At 52.6% G+C, this 22345-nt stretch overlaps 1 protein-coding gene across 2 annotated transcripts; it reads right to left on the bottom strand.

Moving 5' to 3' along the window:
• Positions 1-3: 3 nt before the first annotated feature.
• Positions 4-21462, bottom strand: IKBKE (inhibitor of nuclear factor kappa B kinase subunit epsilon). 2 transcript variants are annotated; one of them, XM_063115056.1, is made up of 20 exons: positions 21376-21462; positions 20507-20647; positions 19999-20128; positions 18846-19027; positions 18289-18449; positions 17090-17200; positions 16590-16769; positions 15779-15975; positions 14954-15018; positions 14775-14866; positions 14554-14640; positions 10719-10794; positions 10486-10598; positions 8529-8605; positions 5337-5376; positions 4417-4518; positions 3078-3174; positions 2171-2283; positions 1821-1892; positions 4-37 (listed from the first exon to the last, which is right to left on the bottom strand). In XM_063115056.1, exons 1-20 carry the CDS (start codon positions 21460-21462, stop codon positions 4-6), a joined length of 2157 nt encoding a protein of 718 aa, XP_062971126.1. The 2 variants fall into 2 exon arrangements, with proteins under 2 accessions (XP_062971126.1, XP_062971127.1); XM_063115057.1 differs by lacking the exons at positions 4-37; positions 2171-2283 and having other exon boundaries at positions 1851-1892.
• Between the last annotated feature and the right edge of the window lie 883 nt (positions 21463-22345).

A 22345-nucleotide genomic window follows, 5' to 3' on the forward strand; every position in this document is an offset into this window, starting at 1 on the left:
AGCTCAGACATCAGGAGCCGATGGGACTCTACCTAACCTGCAACAAAAGGCACAGGTAAGCTTCACCCACCTGTTGGGGAACCCTGCAGACCACACCCCAGGGCCCAGCACAATCAACTTTCAGGAGCACCAAGCCACTGACGTCCTCAGCTCTCCTCTTGTAGCACCCATGTCCCCCAACAGGAACCAACTGGGTCTCATCTCTGACTGCACATTAGAGTCACCTAGGAAGCTTATAAAAACCCCTAACCCCAGGCCACCCCCAGAGTCTCCAGGGCACAACCCAGGCATCTGTACTTTTCAAAGCTCCCCTGGTGATTCCAGTGTGAGCCAAGGTTTAGGAAGAGGGGAAAGGAGTTCAAATTGTTTTATTTGGCTCTTTGGCTATAGCTCTGAATAAGGAAATGAAAATTCACTGAAGTTTTGAGCTATCTACAAATAGACTATATATTATACCAAGAAAAATTTATGTCAGCACTAAAATTAGAACTTCCTACCCAGGAGGGCTATTTTGGAAAGTCTTTCCAAGAAGCTGTTGAATCTCCTCTTTGCGGGTATGTAAGAGGACAGATCCTCTCTTGCTGGAATGGGACAGGGAGGAGATGCCTCTCTCCTACCTAAGAACCCTCTAATGCTCTAGGGACGAACCACAGCTGTGCTCCTGTTTCTCTACCTCCTGGCCCCAATTCTAATGTCCCAGACTGATGTGACCCCTGGGGAACAATGAACATAAAATGAGTCCTTCCCTCCACGCCCCCCTCAGCCCCAGGAACCTCACATATCTCATCTTATTTAATCCCTGTTAACACTGTGAGGTTGGAATTATTATTCCTATTTTACAGGGGCGGGGACCAAAGCTCAAGCTGAGCAAATCTCGCAGGGTCACAGAGTTGGTGAGGAGCCGAGTCAGGATTCACATCCTGTTGGGATCTCTGCTGACTCTTTCCACCTGCCACTAGTTCCCAGATGGGGAAGTGATAGACAAGGGTGACGGGGAGGATGTGGGAGGTGCCACACGCGTGTACATGTGTGTGAATAGGCCCTCTGACCTTCACAGCCACGAGGACCAGCCTCTATCCTGAGATGATCTCTTTGGTGTTGAAATGTGCTTCATGAAGTGGGACTACTAGATGGCAGGGTTTTTACCCTTTCAAATGTGCTTACTTGGCTATATGAGCAGTTGGCAACTCTGTTGTTCTCCAGTTTTCTTTTGTGAATTTTACTGGTGCACAAAATCCAAAAGTCTGAGCCCTGCTGCATTCCCACATCACCCTCTTCACTGCCCCCCACCTGGAAGGAAATCTACTCAGGAGATGGTCCAAAGTCTAAGGCTGGGTCTGCAGCCTGGGTCTGGCTCCAGGAGCATCCGCAGGAGGAACGGAGTCCCACAAGGCTGGAGAAACACAGGCCTTGGGCAATGAAGCCAAGCCATCTACGCTGTGGCTCCCTGGGGTAGGACATGGAGATGAAAACAGCACCCCCTCTGAGGCTGGTTGTGAGGATTAAAGGAGGGGGTCTGGGGAAAGCCTCAGGCACAGAGTCCACAGTCAATGTGGAGCTGGACACAGGTACACACATCCATGTGCCTCCAAGCCCCCATCTCACTGGTGACACCGGGGCTTGCATTTTAAAGACTATGAATGAAACCCAAACCTCTCAGGATGGTGGCTCACTTGTGGACAAGGCCTCAGTTCTAATGTGGCTGTATGGGAAATGGACACGTGTCCTCAAACCTGCATGGGCAGGCACGGGGACTCTGCACCCCAAGGCGAGGGCAGTGTGAAGACCAGCCCTCGCTTGCACACCGTGGGAGCTCCTACCGTTCGATGATGCGGTTGTTGTCCTGGAGGTCAAATGCCAGCAACTTCATCTCCTCGCAGAGCTCTTGCATGCTGTCCAAGCCAGAGGTAAGAGGGGGGGGCCTAGGTGAGGCTGAAGTCAGACTACACAGACCCCTTCCCAGGGAGGGTCCACCCTCCTCTATAGCCCCACGAGGCAGCTTCTTTAGTCCAGCCTCCTAAGCTTGGCATGAGGTGAAACCCCCAGGCCATAACCTCAGCACCCTTCCCCCATGCAACCATCTCCTTACACACTTACACACACACACACACACACACACACACACACACACACACACACACACACACCCCTCTCTCTCTCCAGCACTTACTGGAGAACCAGGTCTTTCGGTGCAGGGCTGGGATAAGGAGCTATGGAGGTTGGTGAGGCCTGTGCCCCCTCTGTACTGTCCTGAAGAAGCTGGTGAGATAGCTGGTCAAGGATCTGAAGAGAAGCCACACTTTAGTCAGAAGGGATGAACCAGCTTACATGTGGCTGGGCAGGGGACGTGCTGAGGAAGGGGAAGAAGAGGGCAGCAAAACTGCCCTCAGCCTGCATCCTCGCAGTGCCCAGAGTTCTCCAGCCTTTCCCACCAGCCCTCCTTCCCATCCTGGGAGTGCAGCTGGCACAACCCCCTTCATTCATCTGTGCTTCAGCCGAATGATCCAGACTGCCAAGTTCTCCTTTGTGTCTAAAGTAAACCTCTCATGACACAGTGTGAGCCACCAGCTGCAGAGAGGGGGTCGGGGCAGCCGATCTCTGGAAGCACAGGGCTGCTGCGTGCACTGCGCACCAGGGAGGAGAGAAGGAGCCCCGCGTGTCTCTTCTCTCTGAAAAGCAGCAGCCCTTCTCCATTCCTTTCGGCAAGGTAGACGGCTTCTCAGAACTGCCTGTGTGCTGGTCTCTTTGCAGATCAGAAAACCAAGGAGATTTCACATCACCTTTCTCAGGAGTGGCCTTGGAGCCTCCCAGGCTGCACAGGACCATGAAGATGTCCTCGCATCCTGGAGTACCTGGCAGTGACCTTCAGTCTGAGATCACCAGGAAGTGCCTTCCAGTCTTCCTCCATCCCCACCGCAGGGCACATTTGTGGGTAAAAAACCTCCAATCCACACCTAAGTGCTCGGACTTGGTCAAAGCAGCTCTGCCCTGAGGCAGGGGAATAGCCTGAATACTCCCTCCACTAAGGGCATGAGAATGTCTCCCTCAGCAGCCCTGGGTGCCCCTGAGAATCGCACCTTGCTGAGGCCCTCCTGGGCTCCCTGGGCTTCTGTGTTGCAGGCGGCCACAGAGCAGCCCACCAAGCGCAGGTGGTTCCTGGTCTCGTGCACCTCCCTGGAGAGAGCAGAAAAGGAATTAGAGCTAGAGCAGGGCTTGGCTCACTCTTCCCAGGGCCCACCTGGCTGTCCTCGGGTCACCACACAGATACAGAAGGGTCCCCAGCACTGGCCTCCCTCACTGCCTCTGCCCTTCAATGACCACTGCTGACGGAGGCTGGGGAGGGACCCATCACAACCACACGGGGAGTGCTGACAACATGCCTGTGGCTGGGGCCAGGTCACACGTGCGGTTAGGGTGAGTGCAGAGACAGGTGGGGCTCCAGAGAGGCAGAGGACAGGCCACACCAGGGCACTTCCTATGGGGACCTGTCCATGCTCCCATTTCCAGAGCAAATCAAGGTCAGGACTCTTTCATGAGTTCTCTTCTCTCTCTCATTGCTGGGAGCGAGCGAAACATTCTCCCCAAGCCCAGATCCCTTAAACCAGCGGTTGGCTCTCAACCCTGCCTGCACGTTCGGATCACCTGGAGGAGCTTTTAATATGCTGACACCCAAGCCATGTTAATTAATTCAGAATCAATTAAATCAGAATTTGAGGTGGGCTGGGGATGGGGGAGAAGGCCTTGGTATTCTGATAGGAGGGTGGGTGAGTGCCCGGGTCTCAGCCCCATCACAAGTCCACAGGTCACACGGGCCACCTCAGAACCCGGCAGCACATGGGAAACTGGGAAACTGGGAAACTGGGAAACCGTCTCCTCCTTTCAGGAGGGGGGTGAATGTTCAGGCTGGCAGGGGAAGGAGGGAGAAGCTTGTCTGAGAAGGGAGAACTCAAAACTACTGCGGGGAGTGGTGTGAGAGAGGGTTGTACCTAAGGGTCATTGCCACCTGTCCTTATCCCAGAGGGACCTTGTGTTCTCCTCAAAGAGGAGGTTTCCCAACACAACCAGCTGGGACAGTGGAAAGAACCTCAATTTTAGAGGCAGACGTGCCTATATACTCGTACTAGTCTGGGGACTGCTAGCCCTGTGATACTGAGGAAGAGACCTGTTTTCTCAGCCTCAGATTCCTCATCTGTGAAATGGGGTCATGACAGCTATCGCATAGGGGAGGTGCCATGGGGCTGAATAAGCTACTGCATGGAGATCACCTGCAGGCTACCTGGTCCCCACGGGCACAGAAACCTCATTCCTTCACTAACTCCTCCCTCTCCACCAGGGCTCTGCGAAGCCCAGGGTCCTCTGAAGCCAGGGAGGGCCAGGCCTGGCCCTGGGATCCATGAGCTCAGGAGGGGCTGTTACCTCATCCATTTGCCGTGTGTGACCAGGGATGCCTGATACTTCTGCACACACTCCTCCTGGAATACCTGCAGGAGCCTCTTGGCTAGATGGCTAAAATTCACCCTAGGAAAACAGAGAAACCAAGGCACAGAGATGAGAAACCATAGTCACTTGCACACAAGGCTAGCGTCTTTTGGTCTCCATGACCACCTTGTCATCAGCGCCCAAGCCCTGGACCTTCAGCAGGGCCATGACTCTGAGGAAGGAGAAGACAAAGGTCACATACTTGGGTTGCAAAGGCCAGAGAGGCCAGCAAAGCACACACATGAACAGGGAGACCCGGGAAAAGGACAATTGGCCCCCGGAGAACACACACAATCTCAAGCTTGGTCCGCAGAGGGAAGGGAAGAAGAGACGGTTATGGAAAGGGTGTGTGTGGGTGTGTGTGTGCGCGTGTGCGTGTGTGTGTGTGTGTGTGTGCATGTGTGCACAGGGGTTCCTGGGTGGATGTAGAACCAGGGGAGTGAATCTCCAAATAACTATTAAATCAGGGAGGGCCTCCTGGGAGGCCCTGAAGTGAGAGTCTGGGACACAGAGGAGCACAGGTAGGCTTCGGCAGAGGCCAGAAGCAGGGAGTGGTAAGCAGTAATCAGTGAGGACAATTAGGGAAAAAATCCTACAATCTTGTCCGCACCAGAAGCAAATCCAGTTACATCAAGATTGTTTCTGAGAAGCCTCCCCCAGACTCGGCTCTGCAATCTCCCTCCCCTGGCCCCAATAACCTGCCCTGGATATACTTGTAGTTACCCCCCTATGGCTCCTGCCCAGTCACAGTCTGGCACCAGAGCCCTTCACCACTTCTTGTCTGGCAGGGGGAGTCACTCTGTCCTGGAGACACCCACCCCCCTGCCCACCCATCTGCTGGTGGACAGGCCACTCACTTGTCCAGCTTGTGAATCTGCTCCTCGTTGTAGCCAAGCCCTGAAGGAAACAGACAAGAATGATATCACATAAGGACCAGGGGACAGTTACAAAGATGACAACAGCCCAGCGGGGGCCCTGCTTCACCAGAGAGGTGCTCACAGCCCAGTGGAGCCAGGAAGGGCAGAGGAGTGGAACAAGCACCCAGGCATTGGTGATGAGGAGGAGGGGCCTAAAGAAGCTGCAGAGACACTGCTTGGGGCTCCAGAGGAAGGCAGCCCGCAGTGCAGGGCCGGGACAGCTGAACTGGGGAGCGCTTCAGTGGCAAGTGCTGAATGAGACCGATGCTTGCCCCTCCCAGAGTGACCGATGCCTCCAGCTGTTGGCCCTATCCCTGAATATTCATACTGCAGGCGCAGCCAGATGAGCTAAATTAATGAATTAATTCAATTAATTTAAAGTTAAAACCCTGTTTCCTCCTCCTCTGCACAAACCACTTTTGCCAGAAGGGCTGAAGAGTGCCAGCGCTCATGCACTGGGGAGATGCTGCCCCCTCCTGGGCTTTGAGGGAACGGGCCTTCAGGGTCTCGGCAGCTCCAAGATGAAATGATGCAGGTTCACCTGTGGCCCCGCCCCCAAATCCACTCCCCTAACAGCAGGATCCCCTTCCTGGGCCATGCACTCAGCCGGCTGAGGGCACTTGTGAAGTCCAAGAGATCTGGGCCAAGTTCCAGCCCTGCCTCCTGTCAGCAGGCGGCTGTAGGCAAGTGATTTTGCCTCACCGAGCCTGCTTCCTTGTCTATCACGTGATCCACACACATGTGGATCAAGTGAGAGAGGGCCCTGAAAACTACTGAGCATTTTCAAAATGGTATCTTTCAATACTCTGGGTGTTAGCAGTTAAGGGTTCTTTTTTTTTTTAACATCTACTTGTGCATATTTGTGCATATAGTGTATTGTTTCAGTACGCACATATACTGCACAGTGATTCGCATAGGGTAGACAGCATAGTTTTGTACCCATTAGTCCACCGCTTCTCCTCCCCCCCCACCCTGGACTCTGGCTACCATGGTTCTACTCTTTACTTCTACGAGAACCACTTTTTCTCTTTAGATTCCACATATGAGTGATATCATGTGCTATTTGTCTTTCTGCGCCTGACTTACTTCATCTTGAAGACCAAGAGAAATAAAATTCTTTTGAGGCTGTAAAATGGAGCAATTAAAAACAGTTGGATCTAGATTGTTAGGGATACTTAACCTTTCTGTGTCTCAGTTTCCTCATCTATAAAATGGGGGGGGGGACAATCATGCCTACAGTTTTTATGAGCATTAAATAACGTAAGAACATGCTCTTAACCCTGGATGGCACCCGGCACAAGGCAAGTGCTCGGAAGTTTAGATTACAGGGTTATGGAATTCCAGCCATGGAGGCGGGAAGCCTCTGAGGTTCTCCTGAAATCACAGCAAAGGTGGCCAACTGGATACAAGGCCAGCCTTGCTGAGCCCCAAGGAACAGGAGTCCTGCTTTCTCCATCTCCTGTGGTCTCTCCCCACACCCTGCAGGGCCAGGCTCAGAGGCAGGATTGAGGCTCCCAAGGACAGCGGATTATCTTTCAGATCTGTGTGTCCGCTATAGTGGCCACCAGACTCATGTGGCTCCTGAGCCCTCAGGTTGTGGCTACTGCAGCTGAGGAACTGAAGTCTTATTTTAATTTAAGTAACTCAATTAATTTAAAGTTTAAAACTGATGCAGTATGAAATATTTGTTTCCCATTATATAGCTTACTTGTTTTGGTAAGACTATATTTCACATGGCTAAAAATTTAGCTTCCCAGTAGAGATGTACTATGAGTGTAAAATAGACACTGGACTTTGGAAGACTTAACACAAAAGAAGTGACTATAAAATACCTCCTTAATAATTAATAATTGATTACATGCTGAAATGACATTTTGGATATATTATTAAAATTAATTTCACCTGTTTCTTCCTATTTTTAAAAATTTGGCCAATAGAAAACTTAAAATGACATGTGGCTGGCATTACATTTCTATCAGACTGTGCCTTTTATTTATTTATTTGTTTATTTTATGTAAAAACATTAAATTTCATTAGTTAAACCATTAAGACCTATGATACATTATAAATAAAACAGTGACAAAATGTAATGCCACCAATTTAACATGAATCCCACTCAAGAACATGCTATTCTGGTTCTTTTGATTTAACTGTCCACCCTGATTTTCTCTTTAATTTCAAAAATATAACGAATTTTCCAAATACCATTCAATGGAGAAGGTGGCCACAATTTCTCCTGCATTATTTCTACCACTTTTTGTTTTTCTTTATTTTTTATTTTTTGGCAGCTGGCCAGTAAGGGGATCTGAACCCTTGACCTTCATGTTATCAACACCATGCTCTAACCATGTGAACTGGCCAGACCTTGGATAGTGCTTTTTAGATAATTCCTAGGATAGAAGAGAATGTGGCAATCAAGCCCACAGTCTACAGATCAGGAAATGTGTGGGGCATGGGAAGAAAGAGAAAGGGTGGGTTCCTGGTGGGTTAACTTCCCAACCCCAAGATTCAACTGGGCCCCCCTACTGGCTCCCCACAAACCCCATCACCAGCCCTCCCTGGGTTCAACCCTTGCCCTGTCTCACGGTAGCAGTCACCTCAGGCAAGCAGTTTCCCATCCTGAGCCTGTAAACAGGCTGCCCCTGCCCAGAGGGTCTTTGCAAGGGTTAGTAGTTAATGCGGCCAAAATGCCTGGCCTAGTGACTTGAAATGGGATTTCTCCTGATCCCCTATTTCTGGAAAATCTGGCTATCTCAGTGCCCCAAAGACATAATAGATAAGAAAATACTCATTAAACTGTAAAGTACCCTGCCAAGTGAGGGTTTTCTTTCTAGGGTTTCCTCTTCTATAGCACCCAGGCTCTAGCCCACTACGTCCCCCAGCCATGTCACCTAAGGCTCTCGCGTGGCAGTGGGGATGGGTGTAAAGGCTTCATGTCCCTTACTGGCCTGCAGGCAGCTTGCAGGCAGGACCCCGCCTTAGACCAGCTGCACCCTGGCTCCACATGGCCGGTCCACTCAGTGGCCTCCAGCAACACCAGATGGATGGAGTATTAATGAATGACTAGAGGGAAGGAAGGAAGCAGGCAGGGAGGAGACAGCACCAGGAGTAGCTTGCTCTCCCCACGCTCACCTGGCCTCAGCCTAGATTTCTTGAACTGTTTGTAGATGAGGTTCATCTTGTCCAAACAACACTGAATCTGCTGGATGCTGTGGGCAGAAGACAGGGACCAGGTGTCGGAAGGGTTAAACAGTACGAAGTAAAGGGCGAAGGAGGGGGTGGGATGGCGGTGGGCCTAGGGGAACAGCTACCTCCCTGCAGGGGGAGCCTCATTGCCACAGTTCTGGAGGGCCAGTATGGGAGAGGGGTGACTGTCCCGTCTCTAAGCTTATTTGAAATACTTAGGAGGCAGCCAGCCATCTCTCATATTCATTCTCTCTCTCTCACACACACTCACACACACACACAAACCCACACAAACACACACACACACACAGAAGAAGCCAAGCAGCACGGGCAAGAGGAAAGTAGCATTTGCTATACGAGAAGGCTTGAGAAAAGGCTCTGGAAGGAACCTAGGCCCCCGAAACTGGAGACAGTCCGGCAGTGATAGCTAGGGATGGAGGGGAGCAGAAGTCCCTCCTCTGGCCACCTGGAAAGGGCAGAAGGGAATCCCTTCTTGGTATGTATCCAATGCCTGGCACATAAAAGGAACTTAAGATCAATAATGAATCAACAATTATTGTTTAAAACAAGAATGAATCAGTGTCCCCAGTTCTTCCTGGAGGCAGGGGAATGCAGGAGAAGACCTCTGAAGGACCTTCTCAGCTTGAAGTTTAAGGCCATTATTGTTTCTTCCTTCCCCTTTTTTGGGGTAGACACGAACTCTTTGTTCGAGGTGCTGGGTGTGTGTGGGGAGTTCTTCCTCACCCTCAGGCCTATTTAGCTCCACTTCCTCCCAAAGCACCTCCATGCAACCCCATCTCAGCTATTTCTGGAGCTGGACTCTGGGCAAGGCACAAGCTTACTCCCAGGGCTCTGCCAGCCTCAGAGCTTGCTCTCCCGAGATCATAGCCATGGAGGATGAGGTAGCTGGGATAGGACCTCAGATCCATAGTCCGTTCAAAAGGTTTGGGGCTAAATGTGTTCTGAATTCAGAATTGTCTTAGACTGCAGAGAGGGAATTCAGCGCACATATGAGATATCGTGGCATACCCCTAGCAGGGTCTGGGGCAGCACACCCTCATCAAATACACACGTCTTCAGAGAATCCTAAGCATATTCACCCAAAGTGGGATAAATAAACACTGTAAAGAGTCTCATGTCAGTTTAGGCCAGGTTTTGCAGCCAAAACAAAAGAAAAAATGGTTGTCAGAGCTTTTGGAATTTAGGATCGAAGCCATGGGATTATGGATCTGCACGGGCCCTGATTGTGGGAGGTACTGAGGGGAATTGGGGGGCTTCCCGTGGCATCATCCACGCCCTGGTCAGAGCAGGCGGGGGAGACAGCGGCTCTGCACACAGACTGTGGGGTGGGTGGGCACTTCATATTTGTTAAGAGGGAGACTGGGGTTTTAAACGTTGTGAACCCCTGCCTGGTGTAAGCTGTGGAGGTGGGCAGACCTGACCTGAAGCCCTACCTCTGCCATTTGCCATTTACTGGCTGTGACTCGGGGCAAATTAACCCCACTGAATGAGCTTACTCATCTGTAAAATGGGCATTATAGTAACATATTATTGTTTTGAGGATGCGGTGAGATGCTATAAGTGAAAGGACCTGTCCAAGGGCTTGACACAGAGAAAGTGAACTAAACTACTCTTTTATTCAGAACTACCGCACCTGCTAAGACTCCTAACTTGTTCTTCAAACTCCCAGATGGGGCAAGACCCCAGATCCTTTCTCCTTCGGGCTGGTCTGGGGAGGGGTCGTGCTCATTCCTGGATCCCCAACTTCCCCACTTCCTCCCCCATGCCCTCGCACCTTTGCCAAGAGAAGGGATAAAGCAGACTGACTTCTAAAAGGCTACTGGACCTTTTGAGTTGCACGGTCTCCCACCCCCACCCCACAAAGAAGGAAAATCCCACAGACCTTCTGTCCTCATGTACCTGATCCCGGTTCTTCACCAGCTCGGAGCTCAGATTGCTCAGGCTCATCTGGGTCTCTGTGATATTTTGGGAACATCTGGAGAGGACCTCAGCCAACTGTGGGGCAAAAGGGCAGACCCCAAGGGTCCTCAACTTGGGGATCTGATGGGCAGCCTGGCTGGACCACTGGCTCCTCAGCTGGGTTCCTGACCAGCCCCAGCCCCCAGCCTCACTCACAGTCCGCAGCCTGGACCTCAGCTCCACTGCTCTCTGCAGTTCCCGGATCTCAGGCATCCCAGCCACACTGCTGGACCTCGAGAGAAAGGAGGAGAAAGTCTACATTTGGGGGCTTCAAAGGCTGCTGTGGTGGGAGGCAGAGACCTCTGTAACCACACGCTGAGCGTGGCATCTTTGGGACAGTCTTGCTGGTGCATGGGATTTCTGGGGAGTTTTGTGTTTGGAACAGATGAACTAACTTGAAGAGGGTCCTACTTACCAAAGTCGTGGCATTGTTGGGTATTGCAAAGAATAAAGATTGAAGTGGACAGAAACACTTTAAATCTATGAAAATTCATGAGCCATGATGCAATGTAGCTATTAATAAACTCCTGACGAGAAAAATTTGTAACCAAAGGGAGCAAATTAAGTTCCTTTCCAGCAGAAACTGTATTTTGTGGAAACCAATAGCTTACTGATGAGGGAAAAGCTGCTTTTTGTAGACTACTAGCCAATAATGTGCTAGGACGTGGCATTAGCATCCTACTGCTCCCAATGAAACTATTCACTTGGGCATGGTGCTAAAATCAACAATGAATGATTAAGGAGTGGGCATTTGAGTGGTGACAAAGTAACACCACCCTGGTTCTTTTTGTAACTGTGCAGTAGAGGCTGTCACTATCCAGTGGTATGTCAATATGAAGTATCCGGTATCACCTACAATGTATTCCAGCAAAAAATATTTCACTTGAATCAACCCAGCCATTAGAGCTCCCAGTTTATAGGGAATGCTGGGAAAGAAGAACAGCTGAACAGCATCAAGGGAAAGCACCAGATGAGTCCAGAAGGTGCGACAATGGATGTGGTCCCTGCAAGAAGCCAGTAGCAGGAAAAACAGGGCGAGAGGGCAGTTTGTGCTAGATTAAAATAGATTTAAGGAACATAACAACCCGATAAAGTGTGGTCTTGGGCTGGATTCTGGTTTGGACAAAACTAGCCATAATAGGAAATTTGGGTGGTAGGATATAGTAATTTTATTTTCTTATTTTTGCTTGTCTATATTTTCTAACTTTCTACCGTTAGCATATGCTTGTTAAAATAACCATAACAATTAAGAAAAAAGAGCCCCATATATTTTTGACTTGGGAATGGAGGGGCCGGGGAGGGATGAGGAGTGAGCCAAGAGAGAATTGGGAACGAGCTGGCAGCTCCTGAGGGCAGGGATGTTGTCAGCTTTGCTGCTTATATCTCCCCAGTGCCCAGTGAAGTGTTTAGCACGGAGCAGTTCCTCACTACGTGATTGCTGAATGAATGACTGAACGTACAAATAGATTTTAGGGCATGGAACACTTTGTGGCAGAAGAAGATGAGGCTGACTCAATCCAGCTGAACAGGGAGTCAGGAGACATTGTTCAAGTCCTAGCCCCAGTGGCCACACTTGCTATCTGCATGATCTTGGGTTAGTCACTTTAGCTCTCCAGGCCTCAGGTTCTTCTATAAATTGGGGAGACAAGTTGTCTTCCTATTACCTAATGAGATGTTTGCGGGGATCAAAACGGGACCTCCATGATAAAGGGCTTGCCTAGGGAGCACATTTATATGAACACTCACTTTTTGGGGGTGGGGTGGGGGAAGCCCTAGGATTCCCAGAGCCAGTCCCGGTGGCCTGGACAGTGTGCCTCCAGCTAGCAGTGGCTGCCAAGGAGGACCAGGAAGCGCTGGGACAAAGGCGAGGCTGCTCTGCCCAGGGAGCCTCGGCAGGAGGAGCACACTGGGGGAGAGCCAAATAACTAGGCTGGGCCACCGAAGGCCACTTGGTGCCAGGTGCTCAGGCTCCTTCAAACATGACATTCAGCTCATTAAAATATCTCAGATGTCACTGTGGAGGAGCTAGTGGCTTCAGACCTGAGAAGAAACTATGTTCTGAATATGTTTAAAAGAAAAAGCCGGGGGGGGGGGGTTGCAAAAGGTTGCAGCTGGGAGGTCTCAGAGACCATTCAATCTTCTCATTTTGAAAATGAAGACACAGAGGTCCAGGTAGGGAAAGGTGACAGTGGCCTGGGGTCACACTCTGAGTGAGTGAAGAGCCTGCCCCTGGCCCTCTGAATCCCTGCTCAGGGCTCCTTCTGCTCTCCAGCCTCCTCCTAGATGGGAGGCTGAAATATGCTTTGAAGCAGGCTCTTGCCTGACCCCAAGGTCTCTAGACACACCACATGCCTCGGAGGAGGCCTGGGAGCCAGAATAGGAAAATGGCAGCCAGCAGACACAGGACTCCAGACCTGGCCAGTGTGCCGCTCCCCCGCACGCCTGTCAGTCCAGGACCAGCGGGAAGACAGACCCCCAAAGACTTTCTCTACACATCACTTTCCTGATCAAGAACCAACGACAGCTCCCTAAAGGTCATTTCACTGGAGTCCAACCTCCCTCTAACTGGACCCTCCAGGACCGCCATGCATTCTTCGCTCCACTCCCCACCCCCACCTCCACCCCTCTCTGACTTCCCCCAGGGATATTTGCCATCATGACTGTGGCTTCAGCAAACCTCAGCAACACCCCCCAACCACCCACACAGGGCCCCCTTCTTCTCAGTCCCCGCACAAACCTTCCCATCCAAGGTATTCTCCCTCCTTCTGCCCTTAACAGCCTCATCTTCCAGGAAGGCCTCTGTGGTTGCCTCTACCCACCCCTAGTCTCCCCTTCCCCAACAATCCTGGCAGCTCTTACATGCCCATGAAGGACTATGTGCTTTGCATGAATGATGCCATATCTATGTCTGGAACCCTTTTCTGTGCCCTGGGCAGAGCTTTGCTCAGAGGAGATTCCTAGCAGTGCTGTTGGCTGGTCCCACTCTTTCTGGCACCATTTGCAGGGGGCTCAGCCATGACAGACTCCAGTCCTGCCATCTGGAGACACTCCCCTTCCTCCTCCCTGCACCCCACCTCCCATCTGCCCCATCATCAGTGTGGCTGCTGCCAAGCCCCAGGAGGCACTCGAGGTTGCACCGAGGCACACCCATGCTGGGAAACTCCCTGGAGCTCCCTGGGGACAAGGGCAGGGGATGGTGGGAAGAGGGGCCTCAGGCATGTTTGGCAGTCTCTGCTAATCTTTCTCAAAAGACTCCAGCCACCGTCAGCTTCCCCGGGCTGTACAGCTCCCATTTCTCAGTGTTACCATGGCCCTATGCCTTCCAGGATTTGGGCGGCTGTGCCCCCTTCTCTATAGTGCTCTGGCCAAGGGAATCCTCCCATGTTCCTGATCCCCAGAGCCTTCAGATTGGCTTCCTCCTCCCCAGTCTCCCTCTTTTTCCAACCCATCACCCCTAATTAGCCCAAGACAGGGAGTGGAGGGAGGGGCTCCAAGGACTGGAGTGGGGAACCCTAAGAAAGCAAGGACAGGGTGAACACCCAGAGGAGGCAGGAGAAGGAACATGGGGGATGAGACCGCCTAGGTCTCCAGACCTTGTCATGTCCAGGGATGGTGTGTGGGTGCAAGTCCTCCCCCTCAAGTTCTGCTCTGCGGCTTGATGCAGGGTGAGTATTCTAAATTATCCAGAGAAGGGCCTGGTGGGACACAGGCCCCTTCCTGGGGCAGGGAGGCTGCCTTGGTACTAGGAGAGGCAGTGTCCCCATGGCTTCCCTCCCCACAAAGTGAGGGACTGTGGGGGGCACATGCAGTCATTTGGAGCAGTGTGGGGATGAGGGATAGGGTGGGAGTGGCCTGTCTATTCTATCAGGGCTGGGAAGGCAGGAGCTCTGGGTGGGGGAAGGCAAGGTGCATTGCCAGAAGTATCAGGGGTGAGGAACAGACGTAAAGAGAAGGGCTGATGGGTCCCAGCTGGCCTGGGCAGGACACCCACCTCTCGGTGCTCAGGCTGCTGCTGAGGAAAAGGAGGGCTGTCCGCGTGACCTCCAGAGTCCGCCTACAGGTGGTCTGAAGCACCTCCCTGCCCAAGGGGAGCCTGAGTCAGGGCCACCTCAATCAGGGGACTGAGGGCACCACTCACACAGGCATGGCCCTACGGTGGTGCAGAAGGTCTGGGTGGCCTCCCCTCTGCCCCCAGCCCTCACAGGTACTCACACAACCCAGTGCAGCCCTCGGAACATCAGCTCCTGTCCATGCAGCAGGGCCCGTGCCAGCCACAGGGCCTGGTAGCTGGCGCCCAACACACCCTGAAACACACGGGTGGGCAGAGTCAGGTCTCACACCCCTTTTTCCTGTACCACCCCCCTCCCTGCCACATGGGGGCTGACCCTCACCTTGACTGTGTTGTAATCTGCCTGTAGGTCCACTTTGGGGACAAACTTGGGGACATCCAGAGCAGCTGTAGACAAAGACCCTGTCTGAGGGGCCTGCATGTATGGTTCCGGATCAACTCTGAGCTCATTTTTTTTTCCTATTCCCAGCTCACATTCACCCCTCACTGCCAACCTCCCACCTCAAGCTTCCCAACTCACCCAGGCCCTCACCTTCCACACCTTGAATGCAATTGTGGTCCCTTACTGTCACCTTGTGGCCACACCAGAGAACTACATCTCATGCTTAGGACCCATCTCAGCCAGAAAATGGACTAAAACCTCCCTCTTGCCCTTCGTTTCAAGGTTAATTCCCCTTCCAGCCTCAGAGAGAAAGGATGAAATTGGCACCATTCAAATGAGAAGGAATGATATTTTTGTTAGAACTTGGAAAAATGACATTTTTGTTAGAGCTCTGGACTCCTGACCATCTTCCCTTTTCTCCAGCAGCTGGACTCTTCTTCCTTGAACACAAACTGCCTGAGCCTTCCCCACGAGTCACAGAGATTGTGGACAGCACATTAAATCCAAACCTCCTTGTTTCAACTGGAGTTTCTTTCACAGCTCTGAGGACACTGGGAAGCTTGAGGAGGTAAAGCCACCAGCCCAAGTCATATAGCATCTCAGAGGAACAGGCAGAAAAATAAGAACCCACATCTGCCTTCTGTACCCTGTGGGCCCAAAGAAACACCCACAAAGAAAATTAATCAATGCCCTGGACTGTGAACCCCTGCCTCTCACAGGAGAGTGGGAAGAGGAAAAAGATCCAGCCTGGGTGGTCCTACTCACGGTCCCTGAAGGCCAGCCCCCTGGGGGTCTCACTGGCCACACTGAACAGCGTCAGAGGGCTGCTCGCGGTTGTGTGGGTGATGTGCTGTGCTGACAGGTTGGGCTCAAGGACACAGAGGTGACCCTCAAAGAGGTACTCCTGGTGCCGGGGTGCCACCTTGGTCTGCTCATAGACGGCCTCCAGGAAGATGGCTATCCTAGACATACCAGGGGACACGGGAGGACAGAGGAGGGTAGGAAGGGTCAGCAGGTCATACAGGGGCAGGGTGACCCCAGTCAAGACCTGGCCCATGGAGAAGTCTCAGGTTTTCAGGGGGAGGGACTGGGGTGGTTTTCTCTCTCATCAAGTGTAGAGAAACAAAGGGTAGATTTCATGTCTTATAGTGGATGGAGACAGAGTGGGAACAGAACCCAGGAGTCCTGACACCCAGCCTCTGCCTTTGCCCCTCTTTCTGTCACACTCCCACTAAAACTCACCTAGTGCTATACAGTCCTCCAGGAATAAAGGGTTCTATGAGCAATGATTTTAGGAAATGTACCAACACATGCGTGCGGGCGCGCGCACACGCACACGCTCTTCTCAGATTTATAATGCACATCAGCATTACAAAGGGTGCTGAATCTCTGAATACAAGCAAGGAAACCTGTTCAACCTTGTGGAACTATTACTTTTCCACACTAAGTTTAAATCCAGAAGCTTTCACATATAAACACTCTGTAGAACACGCTTTGGGAGATGTTGCTTTGGACACACACATCTGCTTGGGTAGAGAAGGTTCTCGTGTGCCTCCCCTCCCTTGTCCCCACTTACGTGTTGTGGGCATGGATGTAGACATGGTACAGGACTGCCTGGGACAGGGAGAAGACGTGGACGACCACTCGCTGCAGGATGTCACTGGTCTCCGCAAAGAACTGGTCGAAGCCCCAGCACTTTGCCTGCTCTACCTCCAGGATGTTGGCCAGGATGGGCACCAGCTGGCTCTGCAGCCCCCTGCCCTCCCAGGACATAAGGACTGTCAGGGGCTGGGGCCCTGGCTTATCCTCCTTAAGTAGGTCATAGGGACATTCCATGAGAACGTTCTGAAGAGCTCGAACCAAGGTGGTGAGCAGGATGGGCAGTGGAGGAAATGCTGGAAGAACTCATCCCAGCATACAGATGGGAAAACAGAGGCCACAGTGGAGAGTGGTGTGCCCAAGCCCACAGCCTGCACAGGGCCCCATTGGAACGGGCCCCAGAAGCCTTGACCCAACACAGAGAAGGGACACCCAGCCAACTGTCTGTGTTCATCCCCCCACCAGGGTCCCACTCACAGTGACAGTCGGCAGGTGACAGGGAGAGTGTAGCTCCACTCCAGAGACCCATTCTCCCGCCTCTGAGTTCCTGCAATGGCCCCAGCCGGCTTCTCTGTGGTGATCCGGTACCTGGAGTGAGGCAGGACCAGGTTAGTGGGACCCCCAGCCCATCATACTTCAAGGGGTGACACACTCTGCATGGAGGGCTCAGAGGACTGGTTCGAGTCACCCAGCCACTCTGGGGTAGCTTGAAAAATGGAATTTGAGAGTCCCGGCTTTCAGCTGACAAGACCACGTTGCCTTGACACCCCCCGCCCCTCACCCCCCTCTTATAGTGGACGGAGACAGAGTGGGAACAGAACCAGGAGTCCCGAGCTCTTTGTTTCCACTGTCCACTGCCTCCACCCCCTCCCTACACCCCATAGCGTGGCCCACTCCACACCTTTGCCCATGCTGTGCCTGGCCCCCAATGTCCTCTCCTGCTCTTTACTTTTTAATTATTCAAAGCTTGGCCTTCCCCGACAACCCCATCCATGCCAGTCCCTGTCCCTTCGCCTAAACCTAGTACACGTTCCACATGGCCTGACCCCTGGGCCGAGGGTGAGTGCATGGACCTTCCTGCAAATCCAGCTCAAATCTTGTTGTGGGTGGCGCACTCAGTGCGAGCAGCCACTCTTTTCCAGCTACTTTTGGAAACCAGAGAAAGACCTTGGACCTGGGATCAGGAAGCTGGGTTCTTGCCTCCCTTTTGCCCCTGGCAGGCTCTGCAACCTTGGGCAAGTGGCTTTTTGCTGCTTGGCTGGGATGCAGAGACAGTAATGCGCAGAGGGTTAAAGCGAAGCACCGTGGTGGACGGACCAGTACAAAACTATGCTCTCTGCCCTAAGTGACTCATTGTGCAGTAGGTGCAGGATCGAAACCACACACTGTACCCCACAAAGATGTACAAGTGAATGTTAAAATAAAAAAATAGGATAGAATAAATAAATAAAGTGAAGCTGCGCTACGATGAGGGAGTACTAGCAGTCTCGCCCTGAGCCGCTGGCAGGGCTCAGTTTCTCGTCTGCCTGACTGGTTAACAAAGGATCTGAAAGGAGCCCGGGTACAGGATGGGCCAGAGGATGACCACAAAGTCTGTGGGTGAATGGGAGACAAGCAGGCGCCAGAGGGAGAACGGCCAGTTGTCCGCCCTCACTCCCTACCGTGTGGCCACCTACATGATCTCCTTGTTGCGCCGTGGCCCACCAAAGGGGACGAAGGGCAGGCTGCCGGTGGCCGCGTGGTACAGGGTCACTCCGATGCTCCAGAGATCCACGGTCACCCCAAACGCCTTCTGCTGGGGCTTGCGAAGCACTGCCCGCTCATACACGTCGGGGTGCTGTAGAGACAACCACAGGGCAGCCATGGAGGCGGGGGGGACAAGGCCTGAGCCCCTACTCGCCAGACCCTCTTCCACCACCTTCAGGTGAAAACAGAAAAATGCAGAATCCATCTCCTTTGTTATCTTCAAAATGGGCGTTGCCCTCGCCTACCCGGAGCATTTCTCTCTGTCCACCCTCAGCCCTGGGGAAGCTGGTGACAGGTGCGTCCCATCCTCCACGAGTATCAATCAGATCAAGGACTTAGCTGCACAAGGGTGGCCTCGGCAGGGTGGCCTTTGCCTTTGCCATCTCAGAAAACAGAATGAATTCTCCTGGTTTGGGTGCAGGGGGTGGGCCTGACCCTCTTGCGGGGGCTGTGGCTCGGGGCGGCGGGTCCCCAGCGTCCCTCTCACCAGGTATTCCTCAGTCCCGTAGACCGAGACAAACTGCTCATCATCACCCAGCTCCCGGGCAGCACCGAAGTCCGTCAGCTTGTAGATGCTCTGTCCCGCCTCCCCCACCAGGCGCATGATGTTCCCCGGCTTGATGTCGCGGTGGACAATGCCGTTCTCCCGCAGGTGGTTCATGCCGGCCACTGGGGACACACAGAGGGCTGCTGGCTGGCCCTGGCCAGGGACAGTCTCATGACTGAGGCTCACCTTGGTGGGAAGGCCAGCCCTGGATCCAAATTGACTGGGAGTTCCCACGGGTGACAGGACCTCAGGGAAACAGGAGGACAGAGCTGGGCACAGGGTGAAGGAGGGAGTCTGAAGGGTACCAGGGTATCGAGGTTCCATCTGGATTCTCTAAGAAACTGAGAAGAGTGGCGGCTCTGTCTCCACAAGGGCGACTCCCCGCTTTTATTATTTATTTATTTAATTGTGGTAAAATATGCATAACAAAATTTAGCATCTTAACCATTTGTAAGTGTACAGTTCAGTGGTGTTAAGTGCATTAACACTGTCTCGGAACCATCCCCTTTATCCATCTCCAGAACTTTCTCATCTTCCCAGACTGAAACTCCATATCCATTAAACAATTACTCCCCCTCCGCTAGCCCTTGGCAGCCACCACTTTACTTTCGTTGTCTATGAATCCGGCTACCCTAGGGACCTCATATGAGTAGAATCATACCATGTTTGTCCTCTTATGTCCAGCTCATTTCTCTCAGCGTAGTGTCTTAAAGTTTCATCCAGGCTGGAGCATGTGTCAGAATTTCCTTCCTTTCAAGGCTGAGTAATATTCCATTGTATGGACATACCGCTTTGGTGTACACATTTAGTCTGTTTCTACCTTTTGTCTATTGTGAATAATGCTGCTATGAACACTGGTATCCAATCTTTTTTCAAATTTTATTTTTAAATTGGAGTCTTAAGCTAAATGACTAGCAGGAATCAGACACCTGAGTCCTTCATGTCAGTGTCTGTCCCAGGCCTGTGAGCGGAGAACCTCTTAGTTTCTGAATGTTTGTTTCAGAAATGTGACATCCCTCTGGGACTTTGCCTAACATGGAAGGCTGGGCCGGTTGCTGGTCTGAGAGGGAGGTGGGGACAGGGAGCGGCTCACCCACGCAGCGCAGCACCACCAGGAACTCCTCTTCGGGCAGCCCGAAGGCATTCTCGGGGCTCTCGAGCACGCTGAGCAGACTCCCGCTGGAGCAGTACTCCATCACCAGCACCTTCTGCCGGCTGCTCCCCTGCGGGCAAGACAGAGGGAGGCTTGGGGAGGGTGACACCTCTCCTTGCCCATCCAGAAGAAGTGGCCCAGCCTAGAGCCAAAAGCCTCCATTCCCTAGGTCACAGCTTCCGGCCTGGCTTCCCTCCTTGGTCTCGCACTGGTCCCGTATATGGGAATCCAAGGTCACCTCTTCCAGGAAGCCCTCTCTGATTTGGCACTGATTCCATCATTCCGTGCCCATGCCCTGCCCTCACAACCCCTGCCTTCTTTACTCTCCTCTACAGTTTGCCGGCTCTTTCTGACCCACCAATGAGCATGTGACCAAGTCTCTGTTGTGTGACTCAGACTGTGAAGGTCAAGGACAAGACTGTCTGCTGTGATCAAGCACAGGACCCACCGTCTCCTCCACCGCAAACAGCTTGATGATGTTCTGATGGTTCAGCTTCCGCAGGACCTCAAACTCCCTCATCTGCACTTCGCGGGGTCGCATGTAGCTGGCGGTGTTGAAGACCTTCACGGCCACCAGCTCCCCAGATTTCTGCCGTGGGGGATTGAGGGATGGCAGACAGCACCGGATAATACAAGTCTCACCCCTGCCGGGGAGCTGCCACCCTCTCACGCCAGCCCAACACGAGAGCTGAGCAGACAGCCTGGAGGGATGGGGGGGTCCCACCCTCAGCTCCTTCCCCTACTCAGGGGCAGATGGTCCAACACTGCGAGGTGATGAGGACTTGGCACAGCTAATATCCTGCAGGAAGTGGCTTGTTGTTCCTATTGCTTTTGCTATTGACAGTAACTACAATGGCAGCTAGCACTCCCTGATGTGAGCAGCAGAGCTGGGATAGCAATCTGGTCTGTGTGGCTCCAACTCTTAAGGATGAGATAGCAGAGTATCATCTCATATATTCTAATACAGCTCTGCCATAAATGCAGGATAAATCCAAACAAGTTGTACTTCCCCCTCTGCTGTTCCTAGATGCCATTTGCTGTTACCTCCCTTGGATATTTGCTTTGTGACTTCATCTTTCTCTTGTCCCAACTCGTGCCTGATAGAGGCATCATCCCAAGGAGCCCTTTTTAAGCTCCCCACACCTCTGCTCAAATCCACAGTGTCTTCCCTCCCCAAATTGTGCGGAGCAAAGTCCAGAGGCCCCTGCCTGGCCATATGCTACCCTTGGTGCCCACTGGGGTTGACTGTGCCTGCTGCCTGGGTGTGAGAAGCCCAATGGCTGGGCTGGGCAGGGCCCAGCCAGGGTCGCTCCCTACCTTGTTGCGGGCCTTGTACACACTGGCAGTGGCTCCCTGCCCCAGCAGGTCATCCGTGTGCCACAGGTAATTGACTGTGCTCTGCATCTCCTACCCAGGGATGGCTGGCCACCTTCCACCTAGAAAAAGAACATGCTGGGGGTTCCAGGATTCCATCCGTGACCTGGGGTGGACACTGGTGGCCTGACCAATAGCTATGCCCCAAGACCACCCCATGAAGGGCTCCCTGTAGCCATTCCACAGGCAAGGGAGCAGGAGAAGTGTGAAGAACAGAAAGGATAAGTAACTTCCCCCAAAAGAAGCACCACGTAAAGAAGTCCCCACTAGTCCACAACAACAGCCTGTGCCTGGTCCACCCATAGGGCCTTCTGCCTGTCCTCATTCCCCAGGTCCCATCTAGCCCCCTGCCCAGACAGGCCATTCTGAAGAAACAACCTTCTTTTCTCTCCCACCTCTCCCAGGCACTGAGAATTCCGGGACTTTGGCATCCAGGCCTGGGATTGTCCCAGGAAGCAGAACAGTGCAGGAGGAAGGGCCCCAGGTCAGGCAGCGTCAGCCACACGACCACAAATCTCCAGGATTGCAAAATGAGCCTGGAGCTCCCCCCGCCCCAAGGCCCACCACTTCCTGCTGCTGTGAGCTGACAGCTGCTGGCCAGACAGCCAGCACGGCCAGGTCAGCACTGCTACAGAGAGAAGCAGGGCTGCTGCAGAGCGTGGGTGTGGGGGGTGAGCAGGGGTGACGGAGGCAAGAGGCATCAAATTCAAAGGTTAAGGAGCCTTGGGGAAGATCTGAAACCCTCTACAACTCCATTCCTCATCTTTGCCGCAACCTCTTCTCTCCAAAGTCTGGTTCTTCTAAAGCAATTGGCTCCAGAACGTCTAGCCTCAGAAGTTAAGGTCAATGCCTCTCTAAAAAATAAGGCCAGGACTGGACTCTTTGGGATGCCTTTTGGGGCAAGAGGATCAGA

This window comes from Cynocephalus volans, chromosome 11, assembly GCF_027409185.1.
Source record: "Cynocephalus volans isolate mCynVol1 chromosome 11, mCynVol1.pri, whole genome shotgun sequence".
Taxonomy (NCBI): domain Eukaryota; kingdom Metazoa; phylum Chordata; class Mammalia; order Dermoptera; family Cynocephalidae; genus Cynocephalus; species Cynocephalus volans.